This window comes from Orcinus orca, chromosome 9 (assembly GCF_937001465.1).
Source record: "Orcinus orca chromosome 9, mOrcOrc1.1, whole genome shotgun sequence".
Lineage (NCBI taxonomy): Eukaryota > Metazoa > Chordata > Mammalia > Artiodactyla > Delphinidae > Orcinus > Orcinus orca.
The window spans coordinates 86349016-86367263 of NC_064567.1; the positions used below are offsets into that span (position 1 = coordinate 86349016).

The 18248-nt window shown below is 37.0% G+C and overlaps 2 protein-coding genes across 2 annotated transcripts in view; both read right to left on the bottom strand.

Moving 5' to 3' along the window:
- The window catches only part of RELN (reelin), a 509830-nt gene that overhangs the window by 269700 nt on the left and 221882 nt on the right, over positions 1–18248 (bottom strand). Inside the window, exons 5-6 of the mRNA XM_004263378.2 lie at positions 7048–7080; positions 4304–4382 (exon numbers count right to left, since the gene is read on the bottom strand). Of these exons, the coding sequence (XP_004263426.2) occupies positions 4304–4382; positions 7048–7080 (112 nt within the window). The remainder of the gene's footprint in view (positions 1–4303; positions 4383–7047; positions 7081–18248) is intronic.
- Positions 1–18248, bottom strand: part of LOC117203713 (uncharacterized) — a 1186790-nt gene that overhangs the window by 44944 nt on the left and 1123598 nt on the right. The gene's annotated exons all lie outside the window — the stretch shown is intronic.

Sequence of the window (18248 nt, forward strand, 5' to 3'; positions counted from 1 at the left end):
ACATCGGAGCATCACAAAGACACCCACAGTCCAGGCCCAGGAGCAGCAGAAGTTTTCATGCCCTCAAGCAGGGCTCAAAACAGAGCAATTGCTATGAAGGAGTGGTTAGGACAGGTGCGAAGGCTACCTGTGCGGACCAGTCACCAAAAACTGGATGAGATAGGGAAGACTCAGTGAGCACCTGCAGGAACAGAGGACTGGGGGACCAGAGGTGCATCCCCACCCTACCCCTTGCTTTTGAACTAATAAGCTCTCTGAAACTTAGCTACAACACCAGAAAAATGGGACAGGACAAGCCTAAGTTGACTGAAATTAAAGTTTTCACCACCGGTAAAAGGGGGACAGTGAAAAGAAATTAAGTTGGATTATAAAAAAAATAAAGTTTTATTTCTCTGATACCCAAGTTTGTAGACAGAATTCATAACTGTGACACCTGCGTAAGCCTAAACAATTTCTGGAAGGACTGGCAGAAACTGGTAACAGTTGATGCCTCTGGAGGGAGGGAATATAGATCTAGTGTAGGAAGGTTTATTTTCATTATTTTTTAATATTATTGAACTTTTCACCAAGTACATTTAATTTTTAAATCAAATCTAACATTTAAACTAAGCAGAGAGACAATACATTCAATATTGAGTTGGTGTAAAAAAGTTTCTTGGCTCTATTCCAACTGCCGTCATACACTTGGAATAATAACTTGGTTGTTACGTTCATTCATAATAATAGTAATATAATTTTATGTTCCTTGTTTTTTGTGTACAGTCATTTGTACAGAAGATAAGAAATTTGGATATCAAAAATTACATGAGGGCTTCCCTGGTGGCGCAGTGGTTGAGAGTCCGCCTGCCGATGCAGGGGACACGCATTCGTGTCCCGGCCCGGAAAGATCCCACATGCCGCCAAGCGGCTGGGCCCGTGAGCCATGGCCGCTGAGCCTGCGCATCCGGAGCCTGTGCTCCGCAACGGGAGAGGCCACAGCAGGGAGAGGCCACAGCAGTGAGAAGCCCGCGTACCGCAAAAGAAAAAAAAAAAAGTTACATGAAATGGAGTGGAAAAAAAGTTGATTTCATTAGATGAAGTCAATGGAAGCAAATAAGCTGTGAGTGATTAACTTTTAAACTGATCTCTCTCCCGATCATTGCACAGACGGGACTTTAGTTTCATAATTTCTCCCTTTGCTTATCCTTAAAAATTACAAGTTAAATAATGCATATGATGCTTTTCAAATTCCATGGAAGAAATATGCTCATAAAAGCATGTTTTTCTCTTGTAGCAAATTATTGAGTCTCGGGAATTTGTCCAAAAGCAGCAAACCAGGCCTCATGCTTCTTTCTATCTGGTGGTGAGTGGTAGTGGCAAAGAGTTATAAGTTGTCAGCAAGGATTCTCCTTTTCAGTTGCCACAAAGCTGCCCAGTGGTTTCTAATCCCATGGGGTAAAAAAATCAAAGACAATATCATAAGGGACAAAACTCACATGTCAATAGGTATACCAAGAGAACAGAGATGTCAAGAGAGTGAAAACTGCCTATGAGATTCCAAAACAACACAGGACTTTGTTACTTTATTGGAAACATTTCACTGGAATATTTGATTGTATTTGTTTCTAACTTTAGGGAGCTTATGTCTATTTTAAGGGGGCTTAAGCATCTAATATCCTCATTTTCCCCTTCTCTCTGACTCTGCTATATTGTCATTAATATATATTCCATATGTTATATAATACAGATATATTTAATTTGAAGTCTGTTTTTCATCCAAATACAATGAGGGAAGACTTGGGGACTCATTTACATAAATTGGCTAAAGAGTATTTTAATAATAATGATTTGGGGTCATATCTGGGCTTAGGGGAGGCATGTAGACCAATGTGCAGATATTCCACAGGAGGAAGAAAGAAAGGGAAAAAGGGAGGGAGGGAGGGAGGGAAGAAGACAGAAAGGCAGGGAAGGAGAGAGAGAGAGAGTAAGAGAGGCGGGGAGGGAACTGATTTGTACTGAGCAGCGTCAATACACCAGGCGAGGTGCCAGACCTTTTCAGGCTCATCAGACTTTAAAACAATGCTGTTACGACAGTATTTGGCTCACTTTTACTGACAAGGAAACGGAGCTCAGAGTGGTAAAGCAAGCCTTTTGCTTTTCTCAGATACCCAGCTAGCAAGTGGTTAGCTCAGGAGTCAAACCAGACCAGCCTGATCTCAAAACCCCTGCCACCTTTGTTCAACAAAGCCATCTCTCAAATGATGAGAGCTTCATGGTTTTTGTTTGTTTGTTTGTTTTGTTTTTTTAATCTTAAAGAGGCTAGATGAAGGAGATTGTGGGCAATAAGGGATAAAGTAAAATTACTCTGAAGCACATTTGATAGAAGACAGAAGTATGTAGCTTTTTAAAGTACATAAAAGGTTTTTTAAAACATTAGGAAAAACCATAGCATAAGTAAAAGGGACATAAAATCCATAACCGGTCAAGAAAGCATCTATCAGATCAGTCATGAAAATGGGTGAAGCAAAATCGATCATGTTTTATTGATTTTAAAAACAGCAGAATTTGGACCACATAAAAGTCACATTTTGTATTTGTCAAGAAAACTCACTGAAGAAAATGAATTAGCTTGACAGAAATGAACTTGCCTTGAAAGAAACAAGTCATCTGATAACATTTATACTAATGGGATATAAAAAAGCCAAATGTGAGGAGAACTAGGGAATTTTTCTTGGGTAAAACTAGTGCTTAGAAAGTTCTTTTTTTTTTTTGCTTTTTCTTAAAAAAGATTTTCAATTTATTTTAGGAAATTTATATTTAGGATATGTTCAGAGGGAAGTGAAATTTTGTTGATAAATTATTTCTTTAAATGGCATATCAATTTTAAGACTTTATATCTCTGTCTAGTCTGATTTTTTTGTGTATTTACATTCTCTAGATCTATATTTCTTTCTAGAAAAGACATAAAAAGTTTCTCTGTCTATATTTAAGCACCAACACTCTCTAAATCTGTATGTCATCTTCAACTGTCAGGTCAAGGACCACTTTCTCCAAGAAACTCTCACCAGAGTCATCCCTCCTTTTTCAGAACTGCAGTATGCTATTTGTAATCCTCTATTACACTTAAGGATTTCTATTCTGGATTATAAGCTTTTTAAAAATATGTTTTTAGTGTCTCCTCTACAGAACTATAAGCTATTTGAGAGAAGGAACCACATCCCTTTTTAATGTACTATATAAATAAAATAATTACTGCTTGATATTTGTTAAACAATGAAAATAAGGAAAAGCAAATGAATATCATACTCTGACATTTGAGGATGAAATGGTTTTATTCTCTTTCTAGTCTTGAGTATTGCTTGGATTTTGGTTGCAACTTGATTACATTAGAGTTTCTAATTTATCTTGAACTCTTAATCATGTACACAAAAACATTTAGTACCACAGAAAATCCACATTCATATATTCTCTCAAATTACGCAGACTATAGGTCTGGGTGGATAGTTGCATTTCTTCAAAATCAGCAAAAATACAACAAACTGCCAACAAATTCGCGCATCCATTTATGTGTCCAACAAGTTTCTAATGAATGCATTTTGGTTCATTATTTCTTTGCCCTCCAAAATCCCATGGAGTTGCCCCTAAACAGTCTTGGAAGGAAAGACTGGAGTATAAATGAGGTAACCCAATAACACAGAAGCTATTTGGAAGTATGACTCAAATCATCTGTTGGAAGTATGACTCAAATCATCTGTCATTTTCAGATAAACCATTTCCCTTCTTTCGTTTGGCAAAATGCAATTAATAGACATAGTAAAGCATAATGTTTTCTATGTAAAGAACTTGTACAACTGAAAAAAAAAACTGATCACACCGATGGCTTAGAGGGGCACCTAGATTCAGTTCTTAAAGAAGTCAAGAAATAGATATTCTTCAGCTCGGTGCTTTGTGACCACCTAGAGGGGTGGGATAGGGAGGGGGGGAGGGAGACGCAAGAGGGAGGAGATATGGGGATATATGTATATGTATAGCTGATACACTTTGTTATAAAGCAGAAACTAACACACCATTGTAAAGCAATTATATTCCAATAAAGATGTTAAAAAAATGAAATAAAATAAAATCACCATGCTGAATTGGAAAAAAAAAAAAGAAATAGACATTCTGCAGGCAACAGTAAGCCCAGTTCCCTAGTTGAACAATTCTCACTGATACCTTAGAGCTAAAGAGCAATTTCATTTTATGCAGTCAGAATCATTTTTTAAATTAAAAAAATTTTTTTTGCATTATACAGACCAAAGTGAGGCATGTTCGTATAACTTACCATATGTTTGGATTCAATTCCTTTTGGTGGTAGGAGTCAAAGTCATCTCGTAGGATAATACTGTCGCTATGAATTTCAGCTAAAAGAAGAACAAAAATTTAGAAAAGGATTATACTAAACAATAGATTTAGCTACGCAAAAGAGTCAACATGCTGCATTTATGAGGAATAACAGTATTTTAAATTAAAACTGGATTTTAAATGAGCAGATGATTATATTTGCTTTGTCCCTAAACTACTAAGTGAAAAAGTAACCCTGTTGTTTAGAAGTCTGGAAACCAGAGCCCCCAAAAAGAACCCTACCAAGGTGTCACCAGGCTGCAGAGGTGGGAAGACCGAGGTCAGCACTAACCTACAAGGAGATGTCACCCAAGACTTGCCCCTCATAGCTCGACACACCCAGAACAAGGTCAGTGTCTAACTCATTTTAGAGCATTGAAGGGAACAGAACATTGTGACTATTTATTGTCAGCTAACATTGCTGGTATTTACTAACCCATTTCCTCTTCTCTTTCCTACTATCCCTCTTGCCCTGGCTTGCTTTTTCTCATTCCTTATATTCACTCATTTTTATTTAATGTGTTTCAAATTGTTAACATTTTTCCCCCTTAGAGCTGCACAGGAGAAATTATCTACATGAATAAGTAAAACTCCCAAATAAAGTCATGTTAGAAGTCAGGAAGAATGCTAGGGAACCATCCATAATCTTAAATATATTCTCATTACACTTGAGATTATATTAAATACTTATTTTTAAGCTACAGAAGAACTCGAGTCATGCCAAAAGCAAAGAATGTTTTCATAAACTGTAGAGTATGTGATATTTCCACTGAACAGAGGGTGGACAAGTAAAAACAATTTCATGACCAACTACAATGTAAGTAGGCTCATTTTTAAGGTTGTATGAGGAATGATAATTATTTCTACTCAAGTTGTAAAAAATGAATTTAGTGCTCAAAAACCTCCTCATCTGATTCCCATGGTTTGCTGGGGAAATTTGTTTCAGCTAATATAAATTCTCTGGGTCTGTATAAATTTGTTTGGACTAGTTTACACATGCTTTGCGGGAAAATTAAAATCATATGATCTGATTAATAAAACATAACCAACATTTTTTATTTTTTTCAAAAGTGACATTTTACCTTTTTTGGGGGGCTCACTTGAATATAATTCACTGAAATCACTGGGTAATTAAAATCAACTCCAAATATCAGGAAGCACACTTCCAAATTCTCTTTGCCACCTGCAGCCATCCTCGCCCTCTTTATACCGGGTATGCCAGCAGGTAAGCACATAACAAAGTCCGGGAAACCAGTGAATCAGCATGTATTGAAAGAAATGGCTGTTCAGACTCGAAGCCTTAGGCCTGACAACAGGGAGGATATGGATTTACACTGGAGAGAACACTGTGATGTCTTCTGTGCGTGGGAGTGATTTAATGACTCCTCTGAGCAATTAGATGCAGTGCCTGAAATGCCTACAGGGTACCGCTCTCTCAAATACCCAACCTGGTCGAGGCTCAGCTGGGCCACTGCGGGTCACCAGCCTGCCTTGGCTGCTAGAAGGCATGCTTCTAAGTGCTTGCGTTCATCTGCCAAAGAAGAGGAGCCCCAAGCTGTAGTATTACATAAAAGTAGAGCTTCTCAAGGCAGATTTTCCAAAGAGAAAAATAAATTAATTGGGTTTATAGGTTGAAAGAGAAAGCCCAAGAGACAAATACTGACCCATCTGCAAGTCCCACAGTGAGAGACATCTGAAAAAGCTGGAGCCAGCTAGGATGACTTCTTTTCATTTTTATTAAATAGTGTGTGTAGGAAACTGCTTTTAAAATAAGTCTTCACTGTCACCTATGAGAAATTTAACTCTTAAAGATTATTTACTTTCCAGAGATATTTTTTAAAAGGCATGGGTGAGCCTCTATGGTTATTTGTTCATGTATTTATTTCTTTACAAACATTATTATATCATTGACTATATACTTTACAAATATGAATTCATTTAATCCTCATAACAACAATAGGAGGCAGGTACTATTATGACTTCCATTTTATAGATGAGGAAACTGAGGCACAGAGAGGTTAAATAACCTGCCCAATATCACGTTGCTAGCAAGTGGTGAAAGTGAGATAAATCCAGTTGGTTTGGCTTCAAATCTGTGCTATTAAGCACTATACCACCCTGCCTCAAGAACTATGGCCCACTAAGTACATGGCAGAATGAAAAGTTCATGAGAAAAATGAGAGGTGGCAACTTTACATGGTGCCATTAACAAAAGCATTTAGTTATTTAAACAATCTCATTTTAATTTTTGAAGAAATGGCCAAATTATTTCTCTTTTTACAACCCAATACATATCTCAGACCTGAAATGATCTCAACTCCTCCATACTCATAGCTCCTTGCCCATTGCCTCCATGCTCTACTATTTATGATGGGTAGGGGCTCTGGGGAAATTTCAGCATTAGAACACTGTGTCAAAAGATCACACTCAACAGAATCCCAAGGATAAATGTACCAACACGTTCAAAAGTCCCTCCATTAACCCCAGCTGGGCAGCTGGATCACCTCATAAGGTGAGGTCCAGGGTTCAAGCATAATCTGGACCTGAGTCTGATTTCAGTGAATGATCAGCGAATCAGAGAGGGCAGAGAGTTTCCTCACCTCTGTATCACCTGCTCACATGGCAGAGGACTAAAACAAGTAGATCTAGTACTAAGGTCAGTGACATGGGGTCTCAAACACTTACCTAGATGCGGGTGCATACTGGCCTCTGTTGGAGCTGGACCGAGAGAGAAGAAGGGAAAGATGATTGATTAGCAACAAGAGCAAAATCCATTAATAAATAATCACAAATTCAGTTACAAAACTTAGTCATACTAAACAAATTAAATGGCTAGATAGAACCTTTTTAGAGGAATAAGAAGAAAATGCCAATTAACATCCTAAAATAAGACGGCCAACTCACTATTCATTATATTTAAAAGTCAAAGTGAAAAGTAGAACCCCTTACATACAGGGCAGTTATTTATTATGCAAGTTAGTCAGGTATCCCTTGAAACACACAATATAAATGTGATGTGAGCACCCATTACATGACATGGGCTGTTGTGGGTGTGAGGTGTAGAGACAAAAAGCACCATCCTTGCCTTCAAAGAGATTACCATCTGGTGGAGACAACTACAATATAGTGTAATAAGTGCTATGGGAGAGTGTTCAGAGGTCCTGGGGTGAAAAGGGGGACAAGGGAGGGATACTAATTCCAGGCTGCCCAGGAGAAGAGGGTTGTCAGGAGGGGCTGCTGAGTTTTGAAAGACTAGCAGGAGGAAGATAGGTGGGGGTAAAGGAGGGGAGATATGCTTCTTTCTGGAGTGAAAGTGAAATGGCATTGAGAGGTAAAAGAGAATGGCCTTTCACAAGAACTACAACAATTTCAGCATGACTAGAAGGAAGTTTAAGAGGAGGGGGTGGAAAAGTGAAGTTGGTAAGATAGGGAGGCCAAGATCATGGAATTGAATGTTAAGGAATTTGGATTTTACCATGGAAGCATGATGATCTCCTGAACATTTATCAGCAAAGGAGTGCATGTTCAAATATGCATTTTACAAAGGGGCACTCTGATAAGAGTTAGGAAATAAGGGACACTGGCCAATTAATACTTTGGCTATGTTTTTTCCTCAAAGGACTTCCAAATCTATGAAGAAATATTGCCAGTTCACTATCTAAAAATTAGAAATCATGACAGATATTTTAAAATCTTTTACATTCATTAAAGAAGAACTTCAGCTGGATATTAAAAAAAATTAGTTTCTATCACGATGGTCAGTGCTTCAGTTATGTTAGATGAAAAATCCAGACTTAAGAGCATTTTAAAACTAGAGACTGATGTTTGTCTTACTGCTGCATACCAACATATTATATATATTGAAAATACTTGTGCTCAGCTGTATGAACTAGATTCTGTGGAAAGTGTCATAGATAAAGTTGTTAGAATACACATGCAAATGCTCTGAATCATCACTAGTTTACAGAAATCAAGAAAAAACAAAAAACCCAGAAGAAAAATTTAATGATTTTGTGTTTTACGCCAAAGGTTATTGGTTATGAGGAGTTTTACAAGGATTCACTGAACTGTTAACTCTACGATTTTTTTGAAACAAAAGGAATAACTGCCAATTATCCAATAACCAATGACAAAAACAAGGCACACGGATGCACGTTCCCTCACTAATATCACACTACATATGTGTGAACTGAACTTGAAGCCTCAAGGAAAGCAAGAGTTTACTTGCAAGGTAGTTGAAAACTTAAGAGAATTCATGTTGAAATTGAAACCTCCAACACACAAATAAATAATGATTTTACATATTTTCCTAATATGATCAATATGCAGATTTTAATTGCAACTGACAATTTTCTAAATTGTCTGCAAAAGAACTCCAAAAATATTTGAAGAATTTATCGTTGATATTGATAATTTGGGAGTTGCTTTTCAACTTATGTAATATTCCTGTGAATCCCATGTTAATAATACTAGGCTGACACAAGAGTAAATGAATTTACTTGAACAGACATAGTTTTCAAACTGACATGTTTTTGTACCAAGGTTATTTAACTCTTCTGAAAAAAGATGGACAAATCTTGTCAAGGTGGGTGTGGATATTAAAGGAAAATAATTTTTTTATACTCGACTCAGTTATTGGAAGACCTTTAAGTAGATATAGAATACTTTGATAGGTCAATCCAGTTTTCAAAGGTAAAATTTACAAAATCTTAATACAGGGCTCCCCTGGTGATGCAGTGGTTAAGAATCCGCCTGCCAATGCAGGGGACATGGGTTCGAGCCCTGGTCCGGGAAGATCCCACATGCCGTGGAGCAACTAAGCCCGTGCACCACAACTACTGAGCCTGTGCTCTAGAGCCCGTGAGCCACAACTACGGAGCCCACTTGCCACAATTATTGAAGCCCGCATGCCTAGAGGCCATGCTCTGCAACAAGAGAAGCCACCACAATAAGAAGCCCACACACGACAACCAAGAGTAGCCCCTGCTCGCCGCAACTAGAGAAAGCCCTCGCGCAGCAATTAGGACCCAACACAACCATAAATAAATAAATAAATAAATTTATTTATTTGTTTATTTATTTTTAAAAAGATCTTAATACAGACCAAGTATTCCAATACTTAAGATGTGCTGTAACACTACCATATATAAAATAGATAAACAACAATGTCCTACTGTATAGCACAGAGAACTATAGTCAGTATCCTGTAATAACCTATAATGGAAAATAATCTGAAAAAGAGTGTGTATGTATATATATGTGTGTGTGTATATATATGTGTGTGTATATATATGTGTATGCATGTGTATATATATATGGAACTGAATCACTGTTGTACACCAGAAACTAATACAACATTGTAAATCAACTATACTTCAATTAAAAAATGTGCTTTAAGTGTAAAATACAGACCAGATTTCAGATAATTAGTACAAAACTGTAAAATATCTCAATTTTTTATTGATTATATTATATTGAAATACTTAGTATTTATATATTCTGTGTGAATTAAACTGCATTATTAAATTTACCTTTTTTTTTGGTTTCGTTTTTTAAATGTGGCTTCTAGAATATTTAAAATTACACCTGTGGCTCACATTATACTTCTATTGGACAGTTCCAAGCAATAGCTAGGAGGGAGATCTGTACAGTTCATCAGTTAAGGAAACATTATCACGCAGGAGGTGGTGAAGTCATGGAAGCAGACCAGCATGTCACTCAGAGAGAGCATAGGAAAAAAAAAAAAAAAAAAGAGTGATATGAAGAGGTAAATGTGCATTTCAGGGACTGGAAGAACAGGAGCTAGCAAAGGAGACCAGGAAGGACTGCATTTCATTATAGATATAAGGAAAAGAGAGAGTTTTAAGAGAGAAGAGGGTTAAAGGAGAGGCCAAAATAATCCTAATAAAGCTGATATCTACTGAGAACATCCTGTTACCAAGGCACAGTGTTAAGCAGGGTGTGTAGATGAACCCAGGGAATTTGGCCTCAGTGACAACTCTCTCAACTACTGTACAAACTACTTTTTCAAGAAGGTTCACTGAAAAGACAAGAAATGAGATATTGTAGCACCTAACAAGGGACTTGGACCAAAGGGATGTTTTTTTGTTTGCTGTGTTTCTTAGGATATCATAGTATTTTACCATGTTCAATATTAACTACCTTACCAAAGGGGGTCTCTGTATTCATGGGATAAATTGTTAAGATGGGCAGGAAATAATACTGATATTTGTTAAATGTGTAACTTGAAAAAAACTGGGAAATAAGTTAGTTAAATTAAGTATAAAATTTATGGCAATTATCAGAATTATTTTCTAGTCAGTACAATGGGTAGATAAGTGTAACAAAATGTCTGCAGAGGCATCAATTAAATTACCTACTTGACTTTAAATGACTCTGGTGACTAAGGCCTGGATGCAATAAACAGAATGTTATGTTTTAGTGTACTTTAATCTAAGGAGTCCACCCAAATTGATATCTCCCTTTCCGAAATTCTGGCACATGGCATCTTTCACTGAACCACCTCCAATCTAATCATCAGGGAGGGGCCATTTAGAAATGACCCTCTGAATCAGAATCTCTGAGAACGAAACTCAGAATTTGTATTTTTAAAAACCTCCTCAGCTGATTCTGATAAAAAGCCAGCTTCAAAAACCATTGTCTTAATCCCCATAAAGTTAACAGCTGATTTTTCAGCAGAAACTCTGCAAGCCAGAAGGGAGTGGCAAGACATATTTAAAGTGATGAAAGGGAAAAACCTACAACCAAGATTATTCTACCCAGCAAGGATCTCATTCAGATTCGATGGAGAAATCAAAAGCTATAACTATGAGACAAGCAAAAACTATGAGAATTCAGCACCACCAAATCAGCTCTACAACAAATGCTAAAGGAACTTCTCTAAGCAGGAAACAAAAGAGAAGAAAAAGACCCACAAAAACAAACCCAAATCAATTAAGAAAATGATAATAGGAACATACATATTGATAATCACCTTGAATGCAAAGGGATTAAATGCACCAACCAAAAGACACAGACTGGCTGAATGGATACAAAAATAAGACCCTTATATATGTTGTCTACAAGAGACCCATTTCAGACCTAGGGACACATACAGACTGAAGGTGAGGGGATGGAAAAAGATATTCCATGCAAATGGAAATAACAAGAAAGCTGGAGTAGCAATACTAATATCAGACAAAATACTTTAAAATAAAGACTGTTACAAGAGATAAGGAAGGACACTACATAATGATCAAGGAACTGATCCAAGAGAAAACATAACAATTGTAAATATTTATGCAGCCAACATAGAAGCACCTCAATACATAAAGCAAATGCTAACAGCCATAAAAGGAGAAATCGACGGTAACACAATGATAGTGGGGGATTTTAACACCCTACTTACACCAATATTCAGATCATCCAGACAGAAAATAAAGAAGGAAACACAAGCTTTAAATGACACAATAGACTAGATAGACTTAATTGATATTTTTAGGCCATTCCACCTGAAAGCGAAGAATACACTTTCTTCTCAAGTGCACATGGAACGTTCTCCAGAATAGATCACATTTTGGGTCAAAAATCAAACCTTGGAAAATTTAAGAAAATTGAAATCGTATCAAGCATCTTTTCTGACCGCAACACTATGAGATTAGAAATCAATTACAGGGAAAAAACAGTAAAAAACACAAATACGTGGAGGCTAAACAGTGTGCTGCAAAATAACCAAGAGATCACTGAAGAAATCAAAGAGGAAATCAAAAAATACCTAGAAACAAATGACAATGATAAAATGACGATCCGAAACCTATGGGATGCAGCAAAAGCAGTTCTAAGAGGGAACTTAGAACATAGCAATTCAAGCTCACCTCAAAAAACAAGAAAAACCTCAAATAAACAACCTAAGGTTACACCTAAAGCAACTAGAAAAAGAAGAACAAAGAAAACCCAAAATTAGTAGAAGGGAAGAAATCATAAAGAAAAATGGAGAAAGTCCGCATCTGCAGGTGGACTCTCAACCACTGCACCACCAGGGAAGCCCCATACTGCTTTTTTAAATTCCATATATATGTGTTAGCATATGGTATTTGTTTTTCTCTTTCTGACTTACTTCACTCTGTATGATAAACTCTAGGTCCATCCACTTCACTACAAATAACTCAATTTTGTTCCTTTTTATGGCTGAGTAATATTCCATTATATATATGTGCCACATCTTCTTTATCCAGTCATCTGTTGATGGACATTAGGTTGCTTCCATGTCCTGGCTATTGTAAATAGTGCTGCAATGAACACTGTGGTACATGTCTCCTTTTGAATTATGGTTTTTTCAGGGCATATGCCCAGTAGTGGATTGCTTGGTCATATGGTAGTTCTATTTTTAGTTTTTTAAGGAACCTCCATACTGTTCTCCATAGTGACTGTATCAATTTACATTCCCACCAACACGACAGGAGGGTTCCCTTTTCTCCACACCCTCTCCAGCATATATTGTTTGTAGATTTTTTGATGATGGCCATTCTGACTGGTGTGGGGTGACACCTCATTGTAGTTTTGTTTTGTGTTTCTCTAATAATTAGTGATGTGGAGCATCTTTTCATGTGCCTCTTGGCCATCTGTATGTCTTCTTTGGTGCAATGTCTATTTAGGTCTTCTGCCCATATTTGGACTGGGTTGTCTGTTGTTGTGATATTGAGCTGCATGTGCTGCTTGTATATTTTGGAGATTAATCCTTTGTCAGTTGCTTCATTTGCAAATATTCGCTCCCATTCTGAGGATTGTTTTTTCATCTTGTTTATGGTTTCCCTTGCTGTGTAAAACCTTTAAGTTTCATTAGGTCCCATTTGTTTATTTTTGTTTTTATTTCCCTTACTCTAGGAGGTGGGTCAAATCCCTTGTTGTGATTTATGTCAGAGAGTGTTCTATGTTTTCCTCTAAGAGTTTTAGAGTGCCTGGCCTTACATTTAGGTCTTTAATCCATTTTTAGTTTATTTTTGTGTATGGTATTAGGGTGTGTTCTAATTTCATTCTTTTACATGTAGCTGTCCATTTTTTCCAGCACCACTTATTGGAGAGGCTGTCTTTTCTCCATTGTATATTTTTGCCTCCTTTATCAAAGATAAGGTGACCAAGGCTTCCCTGGTGGCGCAGTGGTTGAGAGTCTGCCTGCCGATGCAGGGGACACGGTTCGTGCCCTGGTCCAGGAGGATCCCACATGCCGCGGAGTGGCTGGGCCCGTGAGCCATGGCTGCTAAGCCTGCGCGTCCGGAGCCTGTGCTCCGCAACGGGAGAGGCCACAACAGTGAGAGGCCCGCGTACCGCAAAAAAAAAAAAAAAAAAAGCAGTACAGATGAACCTAATGGCAGGGCAGGAATAAAGACGTAGACGTAGAGAACAGACTTGAGGGCACAGGGATGGGGAAGGGGAAGCTGGGATGAAGTGAGAGCATAGCACTGACGTATATACACTACCAAATGTAAAATGGATGGCTAGTGGGAAGTTGCTGCATAGTTTCTAAGAATGAGAGACAACAAAAATGTTCCTAAAGAAGTAGGCTTTGTATTTAGAGAAAATAGGATACAACACACATTTAACAGAAGTAAAGGTTTCTTCCAGGTGTCTCTGGATTGTGATAAGAAGACCAGGTCAGATGATGACCACAGATAGACACAAGGGAGGATGCACTGGCAGTGAGGGCCCTGGTAGTTGTCAGAGGGGATCGAACTGGAGAGAGGGGAAGATAGTTTGGAGTGGTTCTGTACCCAGAGAGGTGACTGAGGGGAAGTTTCATAATATGGTCCTGATTTAGCTTCACTGGTGAGACCCATAAGACTATATATAAAGGCTGGACAGAACTTTACACTGTGAGGCACTCACTTTTTATTTTAACACCGAGCTGTTAACAAATCTGGATATTTCTAGATTCACAAAAACGATCAGTTGTACATCCTACACTATAGAAAAAATTCACTTCTGAGAAAAATACCAGGATTTCATTTTGGTTTACACAAACCATTGATTAGTTATGAAATCATTTACCTTCCCATAAATGTTGGGGCAATTCAGATTAATATGAAGTTTCTACCAATAACTTGTAAACTCTCATAAACAATGCAACAGTTAGAGGCGAAACTTTCAGTGGTGTTTTAGAATTAAAGTACAATGATCATGGGATACCATATCTTGCAGTTGGATTTCACTGATCACTCCAAGGAGCTCCATGAGTATTGGCAATGGATAAATAAATCCAACTCATAATTCTGAATATCTATTTATTTTTACTAATCCTAGGCAAGATGACAACATCTATGTTAACAGACGACATAACATAAAGAATAAATAGATTCATGTTTCAAAGAACTCTAGATCTCATTCAAAATATTAGCACATCTTTGTAATCTTTATCCACAAGTTAATGTCACTGAAATCCACAAAAATGTAAAAACTATGTCCTTTGTAAAGCTTGACAACTTCAAGTAACCGGACTAAATTGGAAATTGAACTTAAGTTGTATCTTGATAACTTAAGGAGTATGCCAATGTCATCAAAATGAATCAACTTAGTCAAAACCACAGATATAATATGAAATGCTAAACAGGCAAGTTAAAATGAAGATTATATTTTGCTTAAAAAAATAAAGTAAAAGCAAGCCAACAGAATGTAAGAATCATGATGGCAATCTCACTAAAGCCTCCATGTTTTTTAAAAGCATGTTTCCAGCAAAGCATTAGCAATGAAAGCATGGCATACTCTGACTTGGTTTTAGTTGAAAAAGCCAAACACCTTTAAAACTTTAAAATTATCAACACAAATTGGTAGCAATTTTCCCAGGAAAGTATTAAAAAATGAGGATCTATGTAATATCATTAGTCAAATATCTCCTGAAAGCAGGTAAACAAGAAAAAAAATGGGGAAACTTTTAATGTTTTTGTTTTTTTTTTTGAGGTATGCAGGCCTCTCACTGTTGTGGCCTCTCCCGTTGCGGAGCACAGGCTCCGGACGCGCAGGCTCAGCGGCCATGGCTCATGGGCCCAGCCGCTCTGCGGCATGTGGGATCTTCCCGGACTGGGGCATGAACCCATGTCCCCTGCATCGGCAGGAGGACTCTCAACCACTGCGCCACCAGGGAAGCCCACTTTTAATGTTTTAAGCATAATACAGTCCTTTCATACTAGATAGGTAACAAATGTTCTTAAGAGTCAAAATCACTCATAACTGTGCACTAACAATTTTTCCAGATTCCTTTCAGTGTTTGTGATGGAGCCACTTAAAAGTTATTTGGGGACTTCCCTGGTGGCGCAGTGGTTATGAATCTGCCTGCCAATGCAGGGGACACGGGTTCGATCCCTGGTCTGGGAAGATCACACATGCTGAGGAGCAACTAAGCCCATGTGCCACAACTACTGAGCCTGCGTGCCACAACTACTGAAGCCCGCACACCCTAGAGCCTGTGAGCCACAACTACTGAGCCCACGTGCTGCAACTATTGAAGCCTGTGCGCCTAGAGCCTGTGTTCCGCAACAAAGAGTAGCCCCCACTCACTGCAACTAGAGAAAGCCCACACACTCTGACGAAGACCCAACGCAGGCAAAAAAATTTTTAATTAATTAATTAAGTTTTAAAAAGTTATTTGTCCTCCAAATTCTGTAGTAGGACCTATCCAGGTTATTTGTTCTGGTAAAATACAAAGGTTTACATCAATAATGAATATTCTAGGTCTTTGCTTAGTCAAACATTTTCCTAGATGCTAGGGTATTATTAAATGACCTGAATATTAGGTATATAATTTCACTAACGTTTCATGGGCTATGTAAAGAAGACAAGAATGGATCTTTTTAATTGATAAGTTAATACAGTTGAAAATAAAAGAAACCTGAATCATTATTTTCAGAAGATACTTTAAAATTTCTTTGAAAAAATATATTCCTTGGAGAGCTTCCCTTTTACTTAGCTGTGCTATTCTTGAAATGGTTTATTAATCTCCATGAGTTACAAGAAAAAGACTGAAATTGCCTTGAATGAATACAAGAACTCATACTAATGCAAATTCGATAAAGATAATTATGCCAGGAATAGTGAATGTGAATGATTATTATGTGAAACAACTGTAAAGAGACCCCACTTACAAACAAGACAGTCAATTCACATCATAGAGATTGAGGAGGTCTAACCTGAAAAAAAGTAAATTCGGTAGCAAAGTTTTCAAAGAAAAATATGCTTCCTGGTCTCTTTAAACAAGACTATTATTTATCTGTTTAAAGTACAAGTACAAAAAGCATGTACTGACACTTTGTTGAGTAAATGTAAAAAAGCACTCAGCCCACATATGTTAACACACCTTTGTGCTGGTGCTGGTCCTAGAGTTGGCAAGAGTTGAAGTTACTAAGGAATATGTTTACTTTTTTGGAGGGTGAGATATATTTTTAAAAGCTCATTATTTTCCACTCACTGTAAATTAATCTGACCTTCACTACAATATGAAAATAACCGGTAATCAATCCCTTTCCAAACTTTTAAACACAACTAATGTTAAATATCTACTGTTTGGCACTAGACAGAGTTACTCCGTCAACACTGCCTTTCATTTACTAAATATATTTTCTCTATTATCTCCAATTATTTGGAGAATCTCACAGATTATAATTAATAATTTGTCCTTATGACACTAGCAACAGAGCACTTGCTGAACTTTGCAGATAGTCAAATTCAATGGAAGATCAGAAAATTTCTGTAAACTTCAACAGGAAGCAATTGATTTCATTTGGACCTTAGAGCTCACAGCCATCCTTTTCTTAATTACATTCTAACAGGTTAAATCTTTGGATGTTTTTAGAAAATATCACAAACATGGATCATTATATGGTTTCTCAATATTAAATCGAAGCAGAAATTCTTCCTATCATCAATTCAATTTGTCCAAGAGACAAATTACATGCTGAAAGTGACAAAAAGCTTCATTTCTTATAAAGCATTTCTGTGTTTATGCTCTTTCAAAGGTTGAGGTCACCAGCATCTCCTGAGGTCACAGCAACCTAAAATAAGCAAAAGAATGGGGTCGCATTTAACTCCTCCAAAGGCTGTTCTTTTGACAACAGTGTTTTTCTTTCAAATGCCTTATTTTGGAGGAAACTTTTGAGTAATCATGTGACTCCAAAACATATTTTGGCCAATTTGTTCAATAAATTATTCACTGCAAAGGATGGAGATTTCAATATGCTGGGCAGAAAAAGAAAGGAATGTCTGGAAACAAATTGAGGGAGTGGTTAATGAGCTTTGTGTTAATATTATTATTTTTTTTAAAAAGCCTTTGAGTCAGGCAAACACTATATGGTGGATGATAGGCATTTCTTACAAATATAGGTATTATGTTATGGGAGCTATAGCTCCTGAATCATTTTAGAATTCAAAGGCCCTAGGTAGTTTTGCCTCAGGTATCTCTTCACCTAATTTGAAATTCAAATGTATGAAACTTCCAAAGCTAAATATGACAAATTAGACACAGTCTGTGAAGTTACCATTTAATGAGCTATGAACCTAGACTTTCATCTCCCCAGGAATAATTTCTTTATTACTGTTTGTATTTTATTGCAATAAAGTACCATTTGACCTTCAAGTATGATAATTAAGCTTCCAAAAATGTTATAAATTTAGAGTGAGAATACTTCTCCCTGTGTTCAGGAATATACTTATGATCAGTATAAAAGATTACTTAATATTTAAAGACAGCTAAATTATACACAGAACCAGCAATATTAGAAAGCATTTTTCTCTTCCCTTCCTCTCCTATATCCCATCTCAATTTGAATTGTGTCTCATAACAACTTATCATCACTCATATTCTAAAATATATGGAATAGGTGCAAAACTAAAATATATCTTTA